This window comes from Motacilla alba, chromosome 4A (assembly GCF_015832195.1).
Source record: "Motacilla alba alba isolate MOTALB_02 chromosome 4A, Motacilla_alba_V1.0_pri, whole genome shotgun sequence".
Classification (NCBI taxonomy): Eukaryota; Metazoa; Chordata; class Aves; order Passeriformes; family Motacillidae; genus Motacilla; species Motacilla alba.
Genome location: NC_052045.1, coordinates 11,492,433 through 11,515,389, shown reverse-complemented (window position 1 = coordinate 11,515,389; position 22,957 = coordinate 11,492,433). Strand labels below are relative to the sequence as shown.

The window sequence follows — 22,957 nt, the reverse complement described above, 5'->3', positions numbered from 1 at the left end:
TTTCAAAAGGAAACAAAAGGGGAGGGAGGAAATCTTCAGTAGCATCACTATGCTTCTCCTTACTTCAATAGCTGTAAATATATGTTATTGCTTTTGTCAGCGATTCATTTTATTCCCAGTCACATTCTGCAGGTTCCCCAGTAGCAAGTTGACAATACACAACCTAAAGTATGTCCTTGCAGTGATTCTCTGACAGGGTCCAAGGATGGCAGTGAGCTGTCTTCCTTATAACATCACACTAAAATGCTGTCAGTTTAAAAAAGGGTGGGGGTGGGGGCAGGTAGGCAAGGAGAGAGCACACATGGTTCCAACACCCCAGCAGAGTAACTAAAGTGAGGAGATCCATTCATAAGAAATAGCCCTCAAGTATTATTAAAACTTGAGATGCAGTACAGTTCAGTCTGAAGCTGGGCAGGAGTAAGAAACAGCCCCTGGCATTTGTACTCATTCCAAAACAAAGTCACATTCTCTAAGGGAAAGTTTTCCCTCAGGCACCCCATTTTTATGGAGTATACCAACTTCCACAAGTGTTATTTGGAGCCGCACATATGCCAAGAAAGTAACCTGCTTCAAGTTTGTGATAGATGCTCTGCACCCTGCAGTAATCAGTAAGTTAACTGCAAATACTGAATTAGGAGCTTTCCCATCAAGTTATAGCATTATTCCTACAGCAAGCAAGGTTTAGAATAGAAGATAGTGTTTCAATGTCCTTTTAGACTGCAACAATTTGAACAATAAACAGAAATTCCAAGTCAGCTTTACTTTTGAGCATGAGGTCACCAAATCTAGACTCCAGAACAGAAGGATTATGCTTCCAGCCTGAGTTTTACTATGATCCTGCAATAAATTAGCTTAGATCATCACCACTTTTAAATTTTGTTATCTACATCTAAGTAAAACTTTTCAGAATGTTAAATCCAACAATACTTTTGTGGTGGATGCCAGGTGCCCACTAAGTTCCACTATTACTCCTTAACTGGACAGGAAAGAAAAAATATAGCAAAAGGTTCCTGGGCCAAGACAAGCACATGGAGAGATCATTCAGCAATTAGCATCACAAACAAAACAGATTCGGGGAAATAAATTGTATTGCCAAGCAAAAGTCAATGTAGGGTAATGAGGTAATAATAAAAAATAAAAAAAAAAGGCCTTCTAACACCTTGCTCCTGCCTTATTTCTTCCCAGGTTTAACTTCCCTCTCAATTTCTCCACTTCTACCACCTCGCCCCCCCTTCCAGCAGCACAGGAGGATTGGGAATGAGGGTTCTGATCAGTTTACTACACATTGTCTCTTCATTATCAGTTTCTAATGATTTCCTTCAGAAGATTCACCTTTACACTTTAAATACCCACCTTCTGTATTGATTCTTTTAGCAACTGATGATTATACTCCTGAACACCACCAGAAAGCTTAAGGTCATTCTTCTGGTTTTAAGTCATTTTCTACCAAAATTCTCAGCATACTCAGAGTCACAGAGTAAGCTGAGTTGGAAGGGACCCTCGAGAATCAAAGTCCAGCTCCTGGCTGTGCTCAGGACCATCCCCAAGAGTCACACCATGTGCCCTTTTCTTACTTACTCTTTCTGCTATCAAGACAAAAATAGTTACTGAAAAGCTTACACTACAATTTAGAACAATACATATCAGATTCATCTCCTTGCTTATTATGTTAAATACATCTGCTTAGTCCAACTGTTTAAAAAGACAGGAGGAAAAAAAAGTAATCCTATTTCCATTACAATTTCTATAACAGACTGTGCTCTTCCTCCACAATTACTTCTGTAGTATATCTGCAATCTAAGGTTTTTTAAAGAGGCCTGTTTCATGGCTCTGATTTTGGGTACAGTATACCCATGTCCTGAAAATACACATTTCCTGAGCATGACTAGACCTGTCAACAAGCATTTTCTCATCCAAGCATAAATAAGTTTTCTAGGTTCACTTAGGTTACAAACATTCATACATTAGACACAGATGTTTTAACACTTTATTACTATCACAGCTTTAAGAATATGAAAGATTCTAGAACAGAAAAGTGACTCTCTGCTGATACAGGAGTGTCATCCATTCTATTGACAAGAGGTTTCCATCAGCATTCTGGCTCAGAAACTAAATTAAATTATGTATATACTCTTCCTTCAATCAAAATTACAAAAACCATTTCCACCCAGACAAATACCAACTTCTGCATGGATGTTTTCACTGTGTGTCTGGGCAGACTCCGGGCACAGCCTTCTATAGCAACTTCCATGGCACTACCTTCCCTATTTAAAAAGGCACCAAATGAATATTGGAAGTTCAACTACCAAAACAAAACACACACTCAAGCTTTGCAACTTACAGAATCACAGAATGAACTAGGTTGGAAAAGACCTTTAAGATCATCTAGTTCAACCTATGACCTAACCTAGCACCTCATCATCAAGTAAACCACAGCACTGAGTGCCATGTCCAGTCTTTTTTTAAACACATCCAGGGATGGTGACTCCACCACCTCCCCGGGCAGACAATTCCATTGCCCAATCACACTTTCAGTGAAGAATTTCTTTCTAACATCTAACCTAAACGTCCCTTGGTGCAGCTTAAGGCTGTGTCCTCTCGTTCTGTCAGTTGCTGCCTGGATAAAGAGACGGAGCTCCACCTGACTACAAGCACACTACAGGAGTCGTTGAGAGTGATAAGGTCACCCCTGAGTCTCCTTTTTTCCAGGCTAACTTCTCATTCTCTTTAGATTTTCTCCTTATTATTTAAAATATTTTTGAATTCTTAAGTAATTAAATAAGTAATGGTTTTTTTAGAAATCTCAAGTTTTTCTCCTCATGTCTGATGACACTGAACTGATGAAAAGAGATAGCAAAGACAAATATAAATACTCATTTCTCAGTGCAGAAGCTTCCTTTTCCTTCTGAATAGCTTTGCCCTTTAAGGTTGAATATCCAAGAGAAGTGCTCTAACTAATTCAGAACAAGCATTTTCTGTTATGAAGCCAACTCCTATTGTTTGAATGACAGCTAAAAATTACCTTTCAGAAACAATGGCTTCTGCTGTCTTTCTGTGTGGCAGGTTGGTTCTAAGTAAATTGACTCAAAAAAACCCACTGCCTCATAGAAAGGATTATTTTAAAAAGATTTTAAAACTGAGTTCATAAGCTCCTTCACCCAAACATTGTTTTCAGTGGCATTTCTTGTCAGGATATCACAATTTCTGGGAGCTGAAGGCTTGTCTAGCCTTGCCTGCAAGTCATGTTAGTTTTCATTGCTTTAAGTAAAGCAATTTAATTGTGGGTTTTAACAATTGCTACTTTAATTCAAGGTGTAGAAAGAATGCAGTTCATGGTTCAGGGTGGTCATTTTCTTCCTTTCTATCAGATTCCTGGGGCATTTAAGTGCATAAAGAGAAAGGTTTGCTTTTGAAGAACTGATGCTGTATTTAACAGACACAGACTGATGCTAGATAGAAACATATTTACGACTCATGAAATAAAAACTTTCCTAAGGAAGGAAGACAAGTCTTCATTGCTAACATGGTGAATTAGAAAAAATCAGCTATAACTGTGGAATTAATGGTTGCCTAAACTTGTCAGCTTCACGTAGTAAATAACTAATGCTGCTATATTTTCACATAGAATGCAGGAGTTGGAGTGGATAGGAACTGGAATAGATAGAAATAAAACTAACTATTCTGAATATACTGTAGATTTTTGATATGTGCAGAATACTGGAGAAATACAGGTAAGTCCAGTATTATAATCACTCCTTATTTCCCCTGACTACTTTTAAGTAGTCCAAGGACTCCAAGTCACAAGTTTTGCATCACATTGCTTATACCATAATACAAATTAAGTTACTACTTCATACAAATTAAGACTATCAGTCATATCTTTCTAGATTAAGACAGAAAAGTAGAAAATTCCTACTATAAGAAAAGCATGAAGAAGTTGATAATGGGAAAATAAGACTGCCAGCCTACAGCACTGCAGGCAAGTAAAAAACCACAGCACCCTTTGGTGACTGATTATTCCAAATATCCAGCTAATGACTTGAAACAGCATTCAAAACTCATCACTATTACAAGGGCTCAGTACAACTTCTCTCAGTACAAATGTTGTAGTTCACTTCACTTTAGCATTACAGTTGCCAGATAAAGCCAAAATTTTATACTTCGCATAATAAAGTTCTATGTTTTTGTCCAGCCCAGTAACCATATAAAAAGACAGTCAAACTGAAAAATAAGCTAGAAAGGAACATGTGCATAGTTCTGTTTCATTTTCTATACAAAAGCACTAAGATATTGTGACTTCTGTCACTTACAGCAGTAGTTCCTAAAACAAGCAGAGTTGAAGAGTCTCTATGAAGCTTCATCTTTCCAGTGAATGGCTCTGAATCTTTGAAATGAAGCCATTCCACAGCAACTCTGGATATTTGCCATGGCTCTCAGGTGAGTCTGTGCAGCAAACAGCACCAAATGGACCTGCCAAACCTCAATTTCTTCTACCAGGGCCAATGAGGTGATCTTACCTATCAGAACTATGTCTCCAAATACAACAGCAGGACAGACAACTACTGCAGTAGAGAAAGAGATGTCAGGAGATGAAAGTCTTGGTTTCATACCAGTGAGCCACATCAACAGCAACCAAGGATTTCCTCTGTGCTCACTGTTCCTCCTGGAGAAGGGGTGTCTGCCACACCCACAGACCTCAGCAGCAACCAAAGGTTGTGTAAGTCTGGTTCCTAAAAGCATCTAAATTCTCTAGGAAGCAGTACAGCATAAATATCTTTCTGTAAATAAATGGTGTCGTTGAAAATTAAGATTCACCTCGCTAACAACTAAAGCCAGTCCTAGAATAAACACTCTTTCCAACATGTTTAATGCATTTCAGCAGAAAACCCTGATAGATACAGACACTGGCAAAAAGACTTAGTAACCTGTGTTAGCATTCACTTCAGGGAAGTGAATAAGCCTTGGTTTATGTTGAGGAAAGAGAGGGAAAAGCAGGATTTCAGCAGAGCTGCAGCAGCAAAGCTTATCTAGTATGCACTGGCACCATGTTAGACTAGAGCAGGACAGCTCTGCAGGTCTAGCTATACCTCAATAAAACAAATCATTCTGTAGATAATAAACTAGAAGCAAAAGTAAAACAGCAGTGTCTTGCACATATATGCCTTTTACGGTGCTAGGAGAGAAAAGAGATTGAAATTCAACTCTGACATTTTAATTCTCTGTAGAGATTAGGTAAAAGAAACAAAATACAGATGAGAGACTAAACTATTTCCCTTGCCCTCCAAAGGGAGGGGACAAAGAAATCCAACAAAAGAGATGCAATAACCAAGAGCCTTCAAGTGAGCTGAAATCCATAGCTTTAAAACCCCTTTCTTTCCAACTCCTAAGACACACTCCTGAAATAAAAAAATCCCAAACCAAAACCCCTAAACATTGTCTATATTGCCACTACCATTTCTCTTCTGTTCCATTATAACAGAATAATACACATGCAAACACACACTCCGTAAAACACCTCCACAAAAGTGGAAGACAAAAATCAAAATTCTGAATGCTATATGCTGACACCTTAAGAGATGATTTTTAACTAGTAGAAACTAAATTTAAAAAAATCCCCATTTAATCTGATACCTTGCAATCCACAATTTACTTAATGAATTATGATTAACTTTTAATTACTGGATATGAAAATTGTCTTAACAGAAAGTACAGCTAGGAGTACAACTGCACTTCCACGTAATTTTAGACTTTTAGAATAATTCAGGCTGGAAAGAGCCTTGGGGTTATTTAGTCCAGTCTCCTACTCAAACGTGCAAAAAGAGAGGCAGGAATCGCACAGTATCAGTCTTTCTGAAGCAGACTAAAGATATGTCTACTAATACATTAGTTTCAGCATCATGTCTTCTGGAAGAAGAGAGAGTAAAGGATTAACAGGCTTAAGCTACAATGTAAAACTTGTAATACAGCTTTGCAATTATCTAATTGCCCTTCATTCATCTCTCTTAAAATTAAGATCACATCCTGCAGTCTTTGCTTCTTGCAGTGCCTCACAACAAGGTGTCCAAGAAAGACTTAAGCTCTGCAAGAAAGACTCTGTCAATTGCAAAGCCATTTTTTAAAAATAAGCAATGCATTTCTTTTCATAAATACGACCCTTTCCTCTTCATCTCAGCTGTTTATTCCGATGACAATTTCACATTACATTGAAGCTTTTCCTCCCCACACTTAGCAATTACATTCCCAGGATGCTCAGCACATTGCCTTTTTTCCAGACACTGCACTGTACCAATGATATTTAATAAGGTTTAACTGCATTGCAAACCTTTCAGAGGAGGGCAGAGAACGCTGCTTAGCGATCCTTAAAACTGCATCAGCACTCTATATTTTGAACAAGTTCTATTTCAGGTACTCTTGAGAATAGATGGTTTACAGCACTAAGAAGTCTGCGGTCAACACCAGATTGCCAACCACTGCATTGAGCAGGAACTTCAAAGCAGCCCAGTGGTTTTTAATGTTACTGAGTCCACACGGCCTTATGAAACAGACAAGCAAGAAGTGTTTTAATTCAAAACAATTGTGTCTGGTATTATCAACACTGGCAGAGGCTACTGTCCATTCAGTGCATTTGTGCAATCCCATCCCTGGAACACACACCTGAGCATCGCCTGGCTATCTTGTTCTGGGGTGATCAGGAGTGTTGGCACAGCTGATACAATCGGAAGGGGAAGCTTTTTAATCTCAGTGAATGAAAGGTAAAAATGCACAATGCATCTTCACTGCATGTGCAAAACACATTCCTCCCTGTACTTTGCTCCAGACTGAAAATATGCACATTAGATTTGCTGGGATGCCCTTCATGATTTCAGTAGTTTTGTAATACAGAAAAGTTTGCACATGTTCTAGTAAGCCCAACAACAGCTAATTGCATTACAGTAAGCATCATTGCTTATTCATAGTAGAAAAAAAAAAACTACATAAATTTACATTTGCTATTAAATAAATTAACTAATTTATCCTAGGAAAATTTCACTTTCTACTTTAAGAAAGGTAACTAATAATTGGTTCCAGTGCATAGATTATTCATGCATGACCAGGAAAATGAAAGCCTAGGAAGTTCCACTGAAATATTACTCTATTTCCATCACGTGGAAAAACTGAAAAAAAAAATACATAATGATTTTGTAAAAAATTCTGCTATGGTCTAAATTGTTCTTACATTCTGCTTCATTCAGGATTCCTTGGATTTGTTAGCATTTTAGTACATGCTGGAACAGAACTTGAGATAGAACTTTTACTATATATCTTCAACTAAAAGCCATGAAAATTCAAAATCAAAACACGTGACAAATGATAAGTTGCAAGCAGGAGGCCTTCAGCCTTGATGTTATGAAACCCATCTTGTGCATGACTAATCAAGACACATCTACAGAATTTCAGGATTAAATACCTTCTGAATCCTAAGAGTCAGCTTCCACTACTTTCTGCTTTTACAGACCTAGCTTTTGTAACTAGAAAGAGCCACTGCCAGTTATGAAATGGAAAATAATAACAACCACTACCATGATAAAATAGTTAGAACAAACAAGAAACACAGATGACCATTAAATTAACCATATTGATCATGTACATTTTAATTACTCACATGGTACCATGTATTTTTACATATGGTAACTTCTGAAAGAACAAACAAAGAAATGTCAACTAAACTTAAGAGAACTTTGACAAATAATACATTGCTTCCTTAAACACAAATTATTTCCATCTTGCCAGCCTCCCTTACCATATTGAACAACTCTTCAACCCTACACTTTTAGTCAAACTGGAATTATAACGGAAGGCAAAGAAAAAAGACAATGCAGACACTACTAAATTTTTACTAACTTTTGGGCTGCCAAAGTCCATTTACACTTTAAAAATCTAGGTCCTAGCTGTGAGGGAAATTTTTCCAATATAAACCAATAGTTAGTCACTAACTTCTAGTGAGTTTCATAGACAGCACAAGTAACGAATCTAGTCTATGTCCTTTAATTAAACAGATTTCCCAGTCACAGCTGGCAATCACTTTTCTATAACACAGTGCAAGTGGAAACCTGCCAGGAGAAGAAAAAAATTCTGCTTATAAAAGATTGGCTTATATACATGTATGTAGATTTATATTAAAACTAGCAAGGCAGTTAAGCAATAATTGAAATTGTGCATTGGAATAAGCCCTCATACCCTCTGCTGAAAGCATACAAATAAGCACTTTTAAAAAACATTCTAACTTCATTAATTGATGAAACCATCTTCCATTTCATTCATTCTCCCATTCAAAAGTAAAACCATCTTCAAACTCCCAGTTACTTTTACACAGTTTACCAGTAGTTACACACTACTTCACTCTACATCAACAATGAGTCCGCACAAGAGTGCGCAGCGTGATCCATATGCTGCTCCCCAAGTGTAGGCTACAGGCTGTGAAAACCCAGCAATGAAATCTGAACAATGAAATCCATCCCTACTTCAGTATGACATGTTGGTTTGGATTTTTTTAATAAGTCACAGGGATTTCTCTGTGATGGGCACACAGGCAGATGACTCTTAACTATATTCTGTCACTCGGTAACTGATCACATCGCGATACACACCATTGCAACGATCTGGAGCAAAGAAGATACGCATTTTTTTTATTTGACATGTAAATTATGATGTTGAATAATAACTTCTGGTATTATTTGAATAAGGGCACCAGAATTATTTGAAGTCATTTGACCAAATTCACCCTTTTGGGTAGATGATTCTGGCACGGGGTGCCAAAACAAAATTCACAGAAGAGACTGGGTGCATCAAACATACTGCTGCAGCATTTAGTCAACGCTTTCTGACAGTGGGTAGAATAAATTGCTGATACCCATTAACAAGGATCAGCAATATTTAGTGTTATCACAGGAAATTCAAAAACATCAGAACACCAAAGTACTGAGAAACCATCAGAAAAAACCATATTACAAAAGACCAGTGGGATTTATGTAGTTTGGAACAGAGGCATCTCTCTCTTTCCCCCACCCCCACTTAGCCCTTGGGTCTTCAGTTAATCTTATCTCACTGCAAATCCTAAAAGAGAGGCTGCAGCACAAGGGGGTGTTAAGAACCAGAAATTCTACCACTGGTTTTGCTCCCTTCTTCATTTCTCCCATGGCTGGGGACTGCCTACAGGGTCACCACAGACCCCTTCCCACACCCCACAGATTCACAGTAATTGCACTCACAGAACTCTGCTTGGATGTTTTCCTAAAGAAAGAAAAGGGCCAAATTTATGCATGCAAATTTCCTAATCTTCAACCCCTACCTGCTGAAACAGTGAAGTCCTGTAGGTAGGACTGCCTGGGCGCTTCCTTGGGGTGGGGGTTATGGCAGGCAGGCTGGGCTGAGGCCTCACTGAGCAGAGCAGCAGAGCCAGTGCCACAGACAATGTGGAGCCGAGCAGCTCCATATCAGTGAGCACTGCTGGCACACCAGTATCACTTACACTTGGGTTCCCACCTGGGCACAGCAAGGAGGGGTGCAAGAGGAAGGAAGTATATTATGGCTGGTCTTTGCTTTTTCAGAGAGCAGATGAAAGGTCTACAAAGTTTCACTGTAAAGGAATGCACTTCAAAGGAGAGTTCAAGACAAGTAAGATTTTGTCAGCACTAACTACAAAATTGAAGGCGGGGAGTAGCAGAATTATACTCTGCACCTATTCCCATAATGTATTATGACTTTTCAACAGGAAAGGAATCCTAAACAACAGAAATCTGGATTTTATCTTTTGCTTTCCAAGTAAACTTGAAAAAAAAAGTTAAGAAATATATATGGATCATAAAATCTGAAATTAATGCAGGTTAAAGTGAGAGCCTTTTTAGATCATTTCACCACTTGATAACAGCCAAATGTCTTAATCAAATAGCCTGAAACCTGAAGCTAGCAATCACCTCTCCCACCCCTCAGTCCCAAGGCCCTGCCACTCCAGGAAAGCCAGGACAGCATCCCTTTTTCCAAACACAGAGACCCAAAGCCTCCTCCAGGCCGCCTCCCGTGCGCTCTCTACTACACCGCACACATTTAGCACCTCCGCTACCACTTCCACTTGAGTTTTAAGAAAGCAGAAATACAACCCTCGAGAAAACCACGTCCCAGTATGAGGCACAGTCCTCCGACAAACCATGTCCACATGGCTCCATCACCCTGCCGCATCCAAGTTTTGCTCACGGCTGCAGGTGATGGCTCAGCAGCAAGAGCTCAGACACCTCTCCACGGAGTTCTTTGGGGGGAAAAAGGCAGGGGGGCAAATCTTTCCTCCTTTGTCCTGGAGGAACAGCGGGTTCAGAGCCCACACGAAGCTCACCCGGGCTTCCCCCGCCTCACACTCCCTCCCTCCCCGGAGCGGCCGGCGAACCCAGACGTGCGGGCGGCCCGCGGGGAGCGGTCCGGTCCGGCGGGGCAGCACCGCGGGGCTCTGCCCAGCCAGGGCGGCCCGGGAGCCCCAGCACCCGCGGGCAGCCGGAGAGACCCTCCCACGGCCCAGCTTCGCCCACCCCCGCCCGGAGCCACCGAGCTCCCGTCAGGGCGATGCCACCTTCAGCCACCTCAGCCTCAAAGGGGCTCCAAAGCTCCCCCCAAGGCTCCACACGGCGGCCGCGCCCGGCAAGGACCGCGGCTCCTGAGGAGAATAAGGAGGGCGCCCCGCACTCACCGCCGCCGCCGCCTCCTGCGGGCCCCAGCACCCCAGCAGCAGCACCAGGCAGCCGGCGGCCAGGCTGCAGCTCCGCCGCCGCGGCTCCATCCTGCCCGCTCAGGAGCTCCGGGGCCGGCCCTGCGGCGCGGGCATAGCCCGGCGGGGCAGCGCGGCTCCTGCAGGCGGCTCGCACCGGCCGCCCCGACGCCAGCGCCCGCCCCTCTGCCGCACTCTCCCGCTTCTCCCAGCTCAAGTCCTCCCGGGACTACAGTATTCCTCCGCTCCGGGGGCGGGCGGTGTGGGGCACGCTGCTACCGCCCCTCACCGAAGAGGCCACAATCCCCCCACCCTTCCCTCGGGCGCCGCGGTTTTGTCGGCTCGAAGAGCGGGCGCCGCCTCTCCCCGCCCTGCACCTCCACCGGGCGGGCAGCTGGACCCCGGACTATTTTCTGCAGCGGAAGTTGCAGGGGTGGGTGGGTGGGTGCCGGGGTGTTGTTGCCAGTGCCGGGTCGCCCCTCTGGAGGGGCGGGCGGCGGGCGCGGGGCTCGCCCGGCTCAGTCTCGGCCCATCCGGCCCCGCTCAGGTGCGACGCCTCGGCGGGGACTGCGCAAACTTCCTGCCTGGGTACGCTGTGAGCCTGCAGGGGCTGCGCCGCTTCGGGAAGCGAGCAGTGACCGACCCGAGCGGGCACCGCCGGCGCTTCCAGCCCGGCCGCGCCCCCGGGGCTCGGCCGTGCCGGGGAAGGAGCCCGCGAAGCGGTCGCACCGTGCCCTGCCCGCCCCGAGTGACGGCGGGCCCTCCTCTTCCTCCGGCTGCGCTGTGCCGGGCTGCCCGGGCCATGGGGCGCACAGGGTGAGTGCCAGGCGCGGCCGCCCCCTCCCCGCCTCGCCCCCCGGCCCGCCGTGACTCTGTCCCTTTGCCTCCCGCAGGGCGCTGCTGCTGCTGCTCCTCTGGCTGGGCGCGGAGCTGGCGAGTGCGGTAAGTGTGTGCAGGTCCCGGCCGCGACAGTGCTCGCTGGAGGTGAACGTGCCTGGTCGAACCTGTCGCGGTTTGGGCATCCTTCGGCCAGAGAAAAGACGCATCCCCGCCCCCCTCTAAAAGATGCGCGGATTTTTTTCTTTAACTGCCGTACAACTTTACTCCAGAGTTCCTTTGTGCCTTTCGTCTGCTTTACTAGCTTCTGAAAAGTACACTGGGTGGAAGACCGTCTGTATGCGGTGTAACAGCTTTTAGTGTCTGATAGCGTGATCAGTGTCTCTCTTTGCAACTGACCTTTAGCTCTTTTTTAGCATCTTCTCAAACCTTGCTGTGAAAGCTGATCCTCTGGGTCCTTGTTCACAAGGTGTCCAATCCAGAACACGTAATAATTAAGTGAAAGATGTGAGAAATTAAAGGATCAAGCTTTTAAGTGTTGTATCAAGGTTCATGACTACGGATTAGTAAATGTGTTTTAAATTCGAAGTTGCTATACAGAAACAATGACTTTATGATCTGTCTGACAACTTTATGATGTAGACATGGATTTTCTCTTGCTGTTCCTAATAAATGTTTAAACAGAGTATTAGGGGACTACAGATTTTCTAAATGTTCATCATTTTCTTTTTTGGTGTTGCAATAGATTTTTAGCAACTGGAATCTGCAATTCTTAGCCCCCTTAACCAGTGAATAAATCTGTAGCCTAAATTAAGCGTCCAACTGATGTACAGTCAGCAGTTCGAAAACACCTCTTTGTTATATTGTAATGTAAATTAAGATTGGACAATAATGTTTGTGGTGTGGATTTTGTAGTGCAAATTGAATGAATGTTAGTATAATATGTTTTAAGCATGTTTATTTTGATTCAACTTCAGGACAAATTTCTAACAAAACCAGTTGATACATGGGTTCTTGACTTGGTAGCCAATGTTTTTCTATTGCTTCTTCTACTCTTGATTAAAGTTTTAAGGATCTATAACCTTTCTGTGCAACTGAGAAGAAATCTTTTGAAAAGATTTAATAGCAGAGGGGTTTATACTTTTTATAAATAGGAAAGGCTTGATTATGTTTTGCATTTTTCATAATCAATTGCACTAGTAGAATTTCATCATCCTGATCAGGTGGTAGTTACAAGCTCTAATCTCCTCAAAGATTAAAAGATTAGAGAGTTCTATTCAACAAAACCAAGAACTGTTCTACCACAAGTTCTTACTGCAGCGGAATCTCAGTAAAAATGACTTTTATAAAGCAAGTAAAGCAAGTACTTTAAAGGCAAATGTTCAAATTATTTTGAGACAAATGTTCTGCATTTTGCAGTCATTTATATAAATTTATGTGATTTGGCAGTGAAATTATTGCTGATTGATGCAGATGTAGCTAACAGCAGATTTTCAGTTTGCTCCAGTTTTGCTCCATACCTGTTGGAAAACATCTCTTAAGCAGTCTGATTTCTGTTCTTTAACATCTTTCTCTGCCCATAAAGGGACTCTTATCAATTAAGTTAATCACAATAATTAAAAATAATATTTACATGATATTTCTAAGTCTTCCTGAGAGTTTTCTCCAGGGTTAGAAAATTATGAAAATCTTAATTGCTGTATAATCAGTCTAAATATATGAAGAAGAATCAGAAATAGATCCATAAAATACTTAGTACTTTATATGTGTAAGCAGATAATGGATTTAATGATTTCTATTAAAATGGTGTCAAACATGGCCGGCAGGAAAGAGTAAAACTATATTTTTGTCAAATTCAGGTACAGCAGTAGGTTTATAACTGACTTTCTGGTATTACTGATTTAAAAACACATCCAAACACCTTCCAGCATGAAGTAAGTTAAGTAAAAGTACTGGTGATTGAACTTGCACTAAAGGGAGCTTTTTTAGGAAAACTAGGATCTCTGAAACACTTCTTAATAGAACTCTGGTGTATAATTTGAAGTGCTGGAGCATAGTGAAGTATAATGTCAATAAAAGGAGGTTAAAGCTTTAGGTTAAGGACTAACAATTTCTAGAAGACTATTCACAGAGACTGCCTGTGCTGAAAATCATGTAATTTATAACTTTGTTAATATTTTTTTTCTTTTAAACAATCTCATTTCAATAACTTACCTGTTGTAAAAGAAACATCACTAAAATGTTGTTCCAAGTTCTTGAGCACTCTTCAGGAATGGCACTGTGGACATGACCAGTATATCCAGTGGCTGGAATCAGGCCAGCATCTTGTATCAAAGCTGGCTTTGATTCAGAGTTATGAGGTGTGGTCGTCTCCCTTTCTGTAAGAATAAGATTTTAATGTGTATCTGAATTAATAGCTCAGTTAATAATTATTTTTATTTGGTATAAATTATGATATATTTTGAATGGCAGTACAAAATTAGTCTTGTAACATAATCTCTATTTTCTTGAAGCAAATGTTGAAAACATGGATGACTGGATGTTACACATGGGGTCACATGGCAGAGAGATTGTTGCCCTGGAGACCTGTTGCTGGGAGTGACCTAAGATTTTCCCCTAACAGTTTTCACCCTGGAGTCCCTCCAGAAACTATGCTTCATTCGTGGTTTCAGTCTTTCATTATCAATAATTTTCATTAATAATGAACCAGGAGCATCAGTGCAAGGTGCTGTGCAAACACAAACCAACAACATAGTGCTGTCTTGGAGACATTCATTGCACTAAGACAAGTGACAGAAGCTTGTCCAAAGGTAGGGGAGATAACACAAAATATTGGAACAGTGCAAGAGAGGCAGGGATTTGCCTTGGCTAATCACTGTCCTCCCCTGAGGCTGTTGCAGGCTGCAGTGCAAAGCAGAGCTTTTAGGAGAGGAACTTTTAAAAGCATAATCAGAGTTTTGCTGATGTTTCTGGGATGTCATAAATGTGAGGTGGAGCATGTGCTGAAAATGGTCACTAAACTGAGAGACAGCCTCTTGTAATGAAATTTGAGATTCATGTCCCTTCACAAAGCTCTCAGCTGAGCTGCAGTCCTGCGTAGTCTGTGCCCCCTTGAGAGCATCCCTGGTACACAGGTGGGATGGTAACTCCTTATTTATTCACGTTGTATTGTTGAGGTAGTTGAGCACACCTGGAATACATCCTAGTTTTGATGTGATAGCCCAAAGAACTACTTTTAGCACTTACTGTGAGGACTTACTGCCAGACATGTTCTGTTGGGACAACTGAGCTTTCAGGTGGAGCTCAGTAAGGTTTCTTCTGTGAGTGGACTTCATGTACTGTCGAAACTCCTTCAAATCTGGGTGGGTGGGGTTTTTTTGGCTGTTTTGTTTTGTTTGTTCGGTTTTGTTTCTTTCTTTTTGGTTTTTTTTGTTTTGTTTCTTTCTTTTTGGTTTTTTAGCTAATAAATGTGCAGATTAACTAGAGCCACTTCCTTTTCCTAGCACTTGGTATCTTCAGCAGAACATCTTCAGTATCCAAGTAAGGCAAACAAAAACTGTGTGTAAAACCAGTTCTGGGAAGTCTGCTCTATTTTGAGTAACTGAAGCTCTTCTAGTTTATGACAAGCTAGCCCGAGTGATCTTATTTATCTGTGTCTTAATATATCCCAGGTTTTCTGTGTGTTTTCTATTGTTTTTATAGCTATGATACAAATGCTTCATAGTGTCTTTTACTTTAATATGTACTGTACCAGCTTAATTGAGCTCAACTCCTTGTTTTCAATGGCCAAAAATAAATTTTGTTCCAGAGCCTCTGGCAGAGGAGAAAAATTAGCTGTTTAATTATGGATATTTAAAACCAGAGTTGCAGTTCTTACTGTAACTCTTTCCAATTCAGTTTCTGCAAATATGATGTTATCCATTAAGAGGTTTTTATAAAGTTTTGACCTTTCCTTTGCCATTTTAATCAGTATTTATAAGTATGCAACCCTTCTGTAACTTGACTTTAACGGCTGTATTTTTATGTAGCCATAAACTTTATTGGGAAAAAAACTAGTATCTACTGTAAAGTTACTTTTATAAGGATGGAGTCTACAGAAATCAAGAAATAATACAAATCTCAGGATTTGTTAACCAGAAAAGGCAGCCTCCAATCTGTAAGAATGCATGGCTGTGGAAACACTTGTTGGTGAAGATTGACATCCTGCATTGAGAATGGTCCTTCTGCAAAGGTCAAGTTTGAATAACAAGAGGTCTATGGTAAAATAATAAGAATTATACTCCAGTTCTGTAGCAAAATAAGGAGAATTACTTAAAAAAAGAAACTGATTGTTGATGAAAGGGCTGATCTTCTAGCTCTTGCTAAGACGTTGCGTTTTAGGGGAATTTTTCATTTAAAGCTGAATATACTTTCCCATTTGAACAAATAATTGCTCATTTGCTGAATATTTCCTATGTGCCGAAGACAGTTGAGCAAGTGGCATTTTATTTGGCACTCAGATGCTGTGTCAGGTTACAGCAGCTATGAAATGAAGAAATGCATGTGATGGCATTCTGAAGAGCTTTTGTGATATCATTACCCTTTTAAGGCTGTGGCTGCTTTTTGTATAGGTATGAGAGGCACTGTGTGACCTGAAAAACATTTTATTTCCTCTCATGGACAATCATTGGCACCAGCCACTGTGTTCCCTTGACTTAAGAACTGCTGTTGTTATGCTGGTGTCCCTAAAGGAGGTAGAGCTCTTATGCTGGGGCTTCTCCCCTCTTTGTCCATCTTTGCTGTAGAGAATCTCTTTATGAGTAGGGTTTGGTAATTCCTGCATCTCAGCTTAAATGATATAATGATGACTAAGAACTAAAAATAGGAAATTTTTAAAGCTTTCATTGATAGATTATTTTCAAACTCCAAAAATCAAGTCTCAAAATCAGGACTATTATTGTGGAAAAAAAAAGGAAAGCTTCTCAGTTAGCTGTGAAAGGGATTGCTGTAACAAGGTCAGTCTGTGTTTCAAAAGGGATTAGAAGGAGGCTGAATTGCTTGTTAGAGGGTACCTGCAAAATGCAGTCTTGATAGTGACTGCAGTGTTGGCTATTATTGGAGGAAGATCAGTGAGAAGGGAGATCAGGCTCTGACATTAGGAACTTCATTTCTTTAGGTGGCTGGGGCTTTTTTTTGGGGATTTTTTTTTTCTTTTTTTTCTTTTTTTCCTAGATACCCATATTACTCAGAAAGGCTCTCACTCTCCTGGAAAGGCTGTAAACCTTGACTGAGCTTTAAATGTTTATTTCCATTTACATGTCTGAACAGAACGAGCATTTAGAGTGGGATCGTGCAGTTCTTGTTACCTGTACCCTGCAAAAAAGGAAATTTAGAGGTGTAGGCAATAAATCTGAAAATACAAGGGAAAAGCAAATAATTTGTTCCTGTGCTTTTTGCACAGGCTTCCTGCACTTCAGTCTGCCTTGAGTCTTTCCATATGATTTCCATATGATTTCTCCTGCCCTGATGGTGTGATTTATATGGAAGTTGTGTTGCTGCAGTTTCCAGGAGTTGTTTTTAACTACTTTAAAAAGTTGTTGACAGTAATCTACTACTTATAATCAAATTCATCTTTTCAGAATGGTTTCCTCTTCTCTCAGGTCTGAAGAAACACAAAGAGGAAACATAAATAGCAAGTCAAAGGAATGGTTCCATTGATCTTCTTCTTCTACTTTGGCTTCTTTGCCACATTTTTTAACAGTTCTTGCTGGTCAGAGGTGACTTTGCTGGCCTTCTGATGCTGCTCACACCCAAATGGATACAAAGCAGTAGACATCCCTCTGGTCTGTGCTTCCCTTGTTGTTTCTGCAGAATTTTGATTAGCTTTGGTTGTGTCAACCTCTCGGGGCCACTCAGCCAGCACCATCCAGTTTGCATAGTCTCTGCCCACTTGGTTACCTTCACACTGAGAGAATCAACTCTGTGAACCAAATTGGTGTGATTTGCTTCAGCCCACTGAGATGTCAGTAGCTACTGTATTCTGAGTTGGCCTCATTCACTCACTGCTCTATTTTCTCCTATTTGGCTGGAATCTGTTGTACTTCATACAGCCTCCAGCCCTTGCCTCAACGTGCTCGTAAGCTCCTCTGCCTTTCTGTCTCTCCTTTGTGCTTTAATAGCCAGGGAGGCTGCCAGCATCCCTGCTGTTAATCCTGCAGTGCTTTCTCTGATGCCTCACTCCCAGCAGCAGTGAGGACGTGTCAGTGCCTGTTACCCAGGAATCTCTGTTGCACAAATCTCTTTGAGAGGTTGCACCTAATGTTCCTTGTTTTCCCTGTTAGTGTAGGAGCAAACAATTCCATGCTTGACACAAGCATCTGGCGAGACCCCTGTGTGATAGCACAGGTCAGCTGGGTGTTGTAGCTGGACTTGTTGGCTAGCTAGAAAAGGCAGTACATCGAAGTAAGATATGAAACTAACATTTCATTTTCTTCACTTTTGCATATTTGTCATTTTTCTATTGAAGAAGAAAGGTTGGAAACAAGGTAGCAACAGCAAAATTAACTGTTTTCTTAGCATATTTGTTTTGGCTGGTAGATAAATCAGAACCTGCAGCTTTCTAGGGATTAGGATGAAGTGTTTGTACAGAGTAAGCTGAAAGCCAACTGCATAAATTAATTTCTAGCACTGTTTGGAGGCGTTGGTCTTGACCTAAAAATCAGAGGAGAGGAAAATGAAAGTGAAGTTAAGCAAGAAGTAGACTTATGAATGCTCCTGTGCTTCTTCAAATCTCCACAAATTAAACATCACCGACTCTTTTTGCTAGCAGCATCACTTTAAAGCTCTTAATAGTGACAAGTCAATGCTTTGTCTTTTCCCAACTTTTAAAAATTGCTGCATGTACTTTACCTGCTCACATTGTATTAGAGTGTTTTCAAATCAATTTCTTACATTCATTATCCATTTGTTTGAATCATTAAAGTTATTATTTTTTTATTAAGGTCATGCCCTCACAAGTAGTAAGGTATCTCTCTGTGGACATGAAATAGTGCTTGAAAGAATTTTTAAACCCAAAAGGCTTCCTTAGAAAACTATAAAATTGTTAAAGAAGTGATGAAACTATTACTCTTAGTACTTTAAGTCTGTTTGGAATTTGTATGCTGGCAAGTAGTTTTTTTAGAAACGAACATATGAATGTACACATTATTACTGTAACAAAGTTAAATAGATGAAATGACACACTGAATAATGGCTTGGCTTTCCCAAAGAGGAGCAGGACCATTTTAAAGTTGTAATAGTTCTCCCTTCTATAACTTTTGCTGTGAAGTATTGTGCAGATACCACTTGCTCTGTAAAATAGATGTATTTTAAATTTTTTTTTAAAAAGCAACTTGGAATTATTGCTACTACTGTAGTAGAAACACATCGAAACAATAGGAAGGTGAATCATTGTATTGTACTTGAGTGATTAAAGCTATCCACAAAGCAGGGTGTAACTCAACTGGAAGAACATAGCCTGCAGGAACAAGAAGCAAGCTTGGAAAATTAAGAATTTATAGTACTCTTCAGACTTTTCCATAAAAGGAGCCTGTAGGCTTTCAGCTTCAGCCTTGTGAAGTTTTAGACTGTTATCAAAGGGTGTGTGAGGGGTTTAACAGTTTAACAGTTGGAACACTATCTGTAAAATCAGTGTGTCTCTGTAAATGCCCTCTCCATGAGGTGCAGCATATATGCAGTGTGGATTTGGCTGGAAGGTGAGGCTGGCAGGTCCTGTATTGCACTGCGCAGTCTATACAGCATTTTGCATAGAAAATGCTGAGCCTTTATCACCAGAAATGATAGAAGTGTGCTGAGTCTTGGTCTCATGGGATGACTGAGGTGATTTCTAGTAAGCCCTGGGTGCTAGAAGTAAGGTGCTTTGTTCCTGGGGTGCTTTGGAAATGCGTATATTTTTTGGTCTACCAGGGAAATTGGTGTGACACAACCACATTGCTTGCTATTTAGCAAAAGTTTTCTGTCTGTTTTCATCAGAAACACAGTTTTTTAACATCTGTCTCTTCTTGTAAACTTTGTGATCATTTTTACAAAGGAAGAGTAGTGCATTTTTAACATAATAAAGTAGTTTTGGCATAAGCTGGAAACAGCCCGTGAAATCTCTTTCTACATACGGTACTTGGCTTTTTGCTGTGACTTGAAAAGGTGTATGATGTAAGAAAAATGTAGAGAAAATATGCTAACACGGTGATGAAAAGAAGAAGCTTTCAAACCACTCCTTAAACAAATGTGTTCTTGTCACCAAAGTAAATGTCAGATCTTCAGCCTACTTTTACCACAAATAGTACAGAAAATTTCCTTGAATACCACAGAGGTTTTGAAGTTAAATGAGTCGGTGACCATAAACAGAATAGTTAATGGTCTCTTCAGTGTAGTGATTATATGGTTTGCTCTGTGGTACTTTTAACAACCTTAATCTCTGCGAATGTATAATCTTGTTAGGATTAAACCAGAATCTGCCTAGATAATTAGAGTGAGCTCCAGCCTGTGGTTTGACCTGTATCTCTTAGTGGAGTAATTTCCATGTGAATGTGTTGGCCCTGGGGCGTGTGGAGTGCTGGGAGCCTTCAGCAGAGTCTCAGGAGCTGAGGAGCTCCCATCCCTCCAGTGTTCCGTGGGAAATCACACGAGGCTTTGCAGACTGCCCTTGTGGGACTGTACCAAGGGGGTTGGGGCAGAACATCTTCTCATGTGGCACAGCTCGTTTTCCATGGAAGGTAAAACGTGTTTGCAGACCCTCCACTGTGCAGAGCTGCAGGATAGGTTGAATCCTGAAATGAGCATTCCTGTTGAAGTTACAGCAACATTTGATGTGTTCTGACCTTTCTCTAGGGTTCATTTACTAATTTCATTTCACACTGTTTCCTTATGCAATACAAAGAACCAAATTGCAGCTTTTGCTTTAATCACTGATTATGTTACTGTGTTGTCTTTCACCCCTGAGGGATTTTCAGGTGTCCTTGTACTGGGCCAGGGTGAGTACTGGCATTACTGTCCTGGACGTGAGAAAAAGGCTTTGCCTCGAGTCATGCATCGAGTTTTGCTTCTTTGAACTGTTGCACCTTGTTCTTTGTGTGCCCTAAGGCTGCTCTCTAAATGAGGGACTTGTACAATCTGCCTTTGGAGGTCTTGCAAGCTTGAACCTCTAACCAATAAGGCACAAAACAGTAAAAAGTTAATTATGGCTACTTAAAGACTCTCCATTCAATTGCACTTTCTTCTATGGGCAAGCGTGAGACTGTGAAGTTTCCAAAGAATCTGCTTGATTTTGATCTTTCAGATTCCTGCTCTCCAGTCGAGTTCTGCAAGTCTTTCAGAGAGGAGGGGCAAGGTTTAAAATCCAGCTCGTGAGTCTGTCAGGATCTCTGGTGCTGCTATAACTTTTCAACTCCATTCAAGGATGCTTTATGAATCACAAACCAAAGTTTTTACCACGTATTTTGGATAGAAGTAAATAAAGGCTCTGAAAAGGCATCTTGAAGGGTTTTTTTTTTGGTTGTTCAGTTGAAGTTTTTATTTTTTACTAAGTTACTGTCCATATTTGCAATGATTGTTTTACAGTTTTCTCTGCACAGAAGACTGTCAGCCCAGGCATCTTTGTGCAGTGATATTTGCTACGGAATTTATTTGGATTATAACATAGCATTGAACTTAACAGAGATAAATTTTCCTCAAGTAGTTTTATGTTTTCTATATATAATAATAAATATTCTTTTTGAATTACCAGACAAAATACTTCAGGCATCTGTTTCATCAAGATGTGTTCTTATAATTTCCATTAAAGAAATTCCAGTGAGAAAGTTACCTCCCTCCCCTTCATTCTGGAGTTATGAACACACTCAGAGGAGGGCAGAGGGGTACCAGGTTTCAGGCCTAAATTCCTTTGCCAGAGGAATGTGCAGTGAGGCACAGGTACAGACTAGCTCCACGACATACTTGTTTAGAGGGGCCTTTCTGCAACCCAGCAGCTCACAGATCTCAGATTTACAGCACTTCCTTATCTGGTTCTGTTTTAAAAAGTGAAAAGCAGGATTAGTCTTTGTGAAGAATGTTGTTCTTTAATTTTTCAGAGGGTGGTTACTTTTCTAGATAGGCAGTAGAAGTGCTTTCTAAGACCCTTAAAGGCTGTGGATGTGATTGTGAGGAAGGTGAAGTCCATTGAAAAGCACTTACACTGCTATCAGTTGGATTCTGGCTATTGTGTTCTATTGAGGTCACTGAGAATTTAGTCTGCAGCTTACATAGTGTGTCACTGGGGGCCTCGCCTTCACTAAATTTTATTTAGCGTCTGGCATGAGTAATCCTGATTTTCCTTATATATCGAATGTCAGTGGCATCTTCAACCTGCCTGTTTGGATGTTACCTCACACTGCATCAAAGTAGCACCAGTGTCAGCTTGTATCTCCAAAAGTTGCACAGAAGCACTGAACTGCTTCCCTTGAGTTAATCATAAAACTACTATGGGAAAGGAATTCAAATTCTGTTTGGAACCAGATTATCTCTGTTAGATGAAACCACCACAATTCATTCAATTGCTTGACAGAGTTGTGAAATTTACTGTGCTTGCTCAGTTTATTACCACTACAGCCTCTGCTCTTGCTAAGCCTGAAATCTCTAATTCCTGTGTGATGATATCAAGAAACTGTAGCAGGATATTGACTTCTATCAGATATTTTATGGTTAGGGCAGGAAGCTAGCATTTTGTAGATAAAACATAAGGACTTGATTGTGGCATAAAGAATCCTAGATTCTATTATCAATACAGTTTGATGAATGCTTTTGTGCTTAAATGCTCCATACCATGTTTGTAGCTATCTGTAAAATAATCATACTGCTCAAGTGGGTTTTATGCCTGTTTATGAAAAATTGCATGTATTTCTCCTTTTTTTTCAAGGCATTGTGCTGGGGGGAGCTGCTCCCAGAGGGGAAAGTATGCCTCAAGGCAGATAACTGTTGGTAACACTCGAACAAATTTAGTGGGGAGTTGAATGAGCATTTATCTGTGTTTTCCTCAAGTTCCTAAGGTGGTTCAAGTATTTTTCTCTCATGAGTTTCATAACTAATCTACTAGCTCTTATAATACGTATGAATAGAGAATTATGGTAATAATATACAAAATATATATTTTGTAAAAACTGATCTGAATGCAGGTTTGAATTTCAGTTTTAATTTCACAAAACTGAAGACTTTACCTAAATCTTATTCTTTTCTTTACATGTATTCCACTCAGGTGCCATGAGGCTGGCTAGAAATTAGTATCACTTTAAAAATTAGACTGTACCAAACAAATTGCATCTGTGTAAAGAAGCAGAACAAAGTTAGTTTTACTTTATTTTGTTCAAATTATAAAAGCAT

The 22,957-nt window shown here is 40.7% G+C and overlaps 2 protein-coding genes across 8 annotated transcripts in view; one reads left to right on the top strand and one right to left on the bottom strand.

Annotated features, from left to right (window-relative positions):
• Window positions 1-10,846, bottom strand: part of COL4A5 (collagen type IV alpha 5 chain) — a 75,321-nt gene extending 64,475 nt beyond the window's left edge. For all 6 annotated transcript variants that reach the window (XM_038164648.1, XM_038164650.1, XM_038164651.1 and 3 more), the window contains exon 1: window positions 10,715-10,846. In XM_038164648.1, the coding sequence (XP_038020576.1) occupies window positions 10,715-10,804 (90 nt within the window). In that variant the 5' untranslated portion in view covers window positions 10,805-10,846. The remainder of the gene's footprint in view (window positions 1-10,714) is intronic.
• A 569-nt stretch (window positions 10,847-11,415) lies between these two features.
• The window catches only part of COL4A6 (collagen type IV alpha 6 chain), a 112,094-nt gene continuing 100,552 nt past the window's right edge, over window positions 11,416-22,957 (top strand). For both annotated transcript variants that reach the window (XM_038164646.1, XM_038164645.1), the window contains exons 1-2: window positions 11,416-11,548; window positions 11,626-11,674. In XM_038164646.1, the coding sequence (XP_038020574.1) occupies window positions 11,535-11,548; window positions 11,626-11,674 (63 nt within the window). In that variant the 5' untranslated portion in view covers window positions 11,416-11,534. The remainder of the gene's footprint in view (window positions 11,549-11,625; window positions 11,675-22,957) is intronic.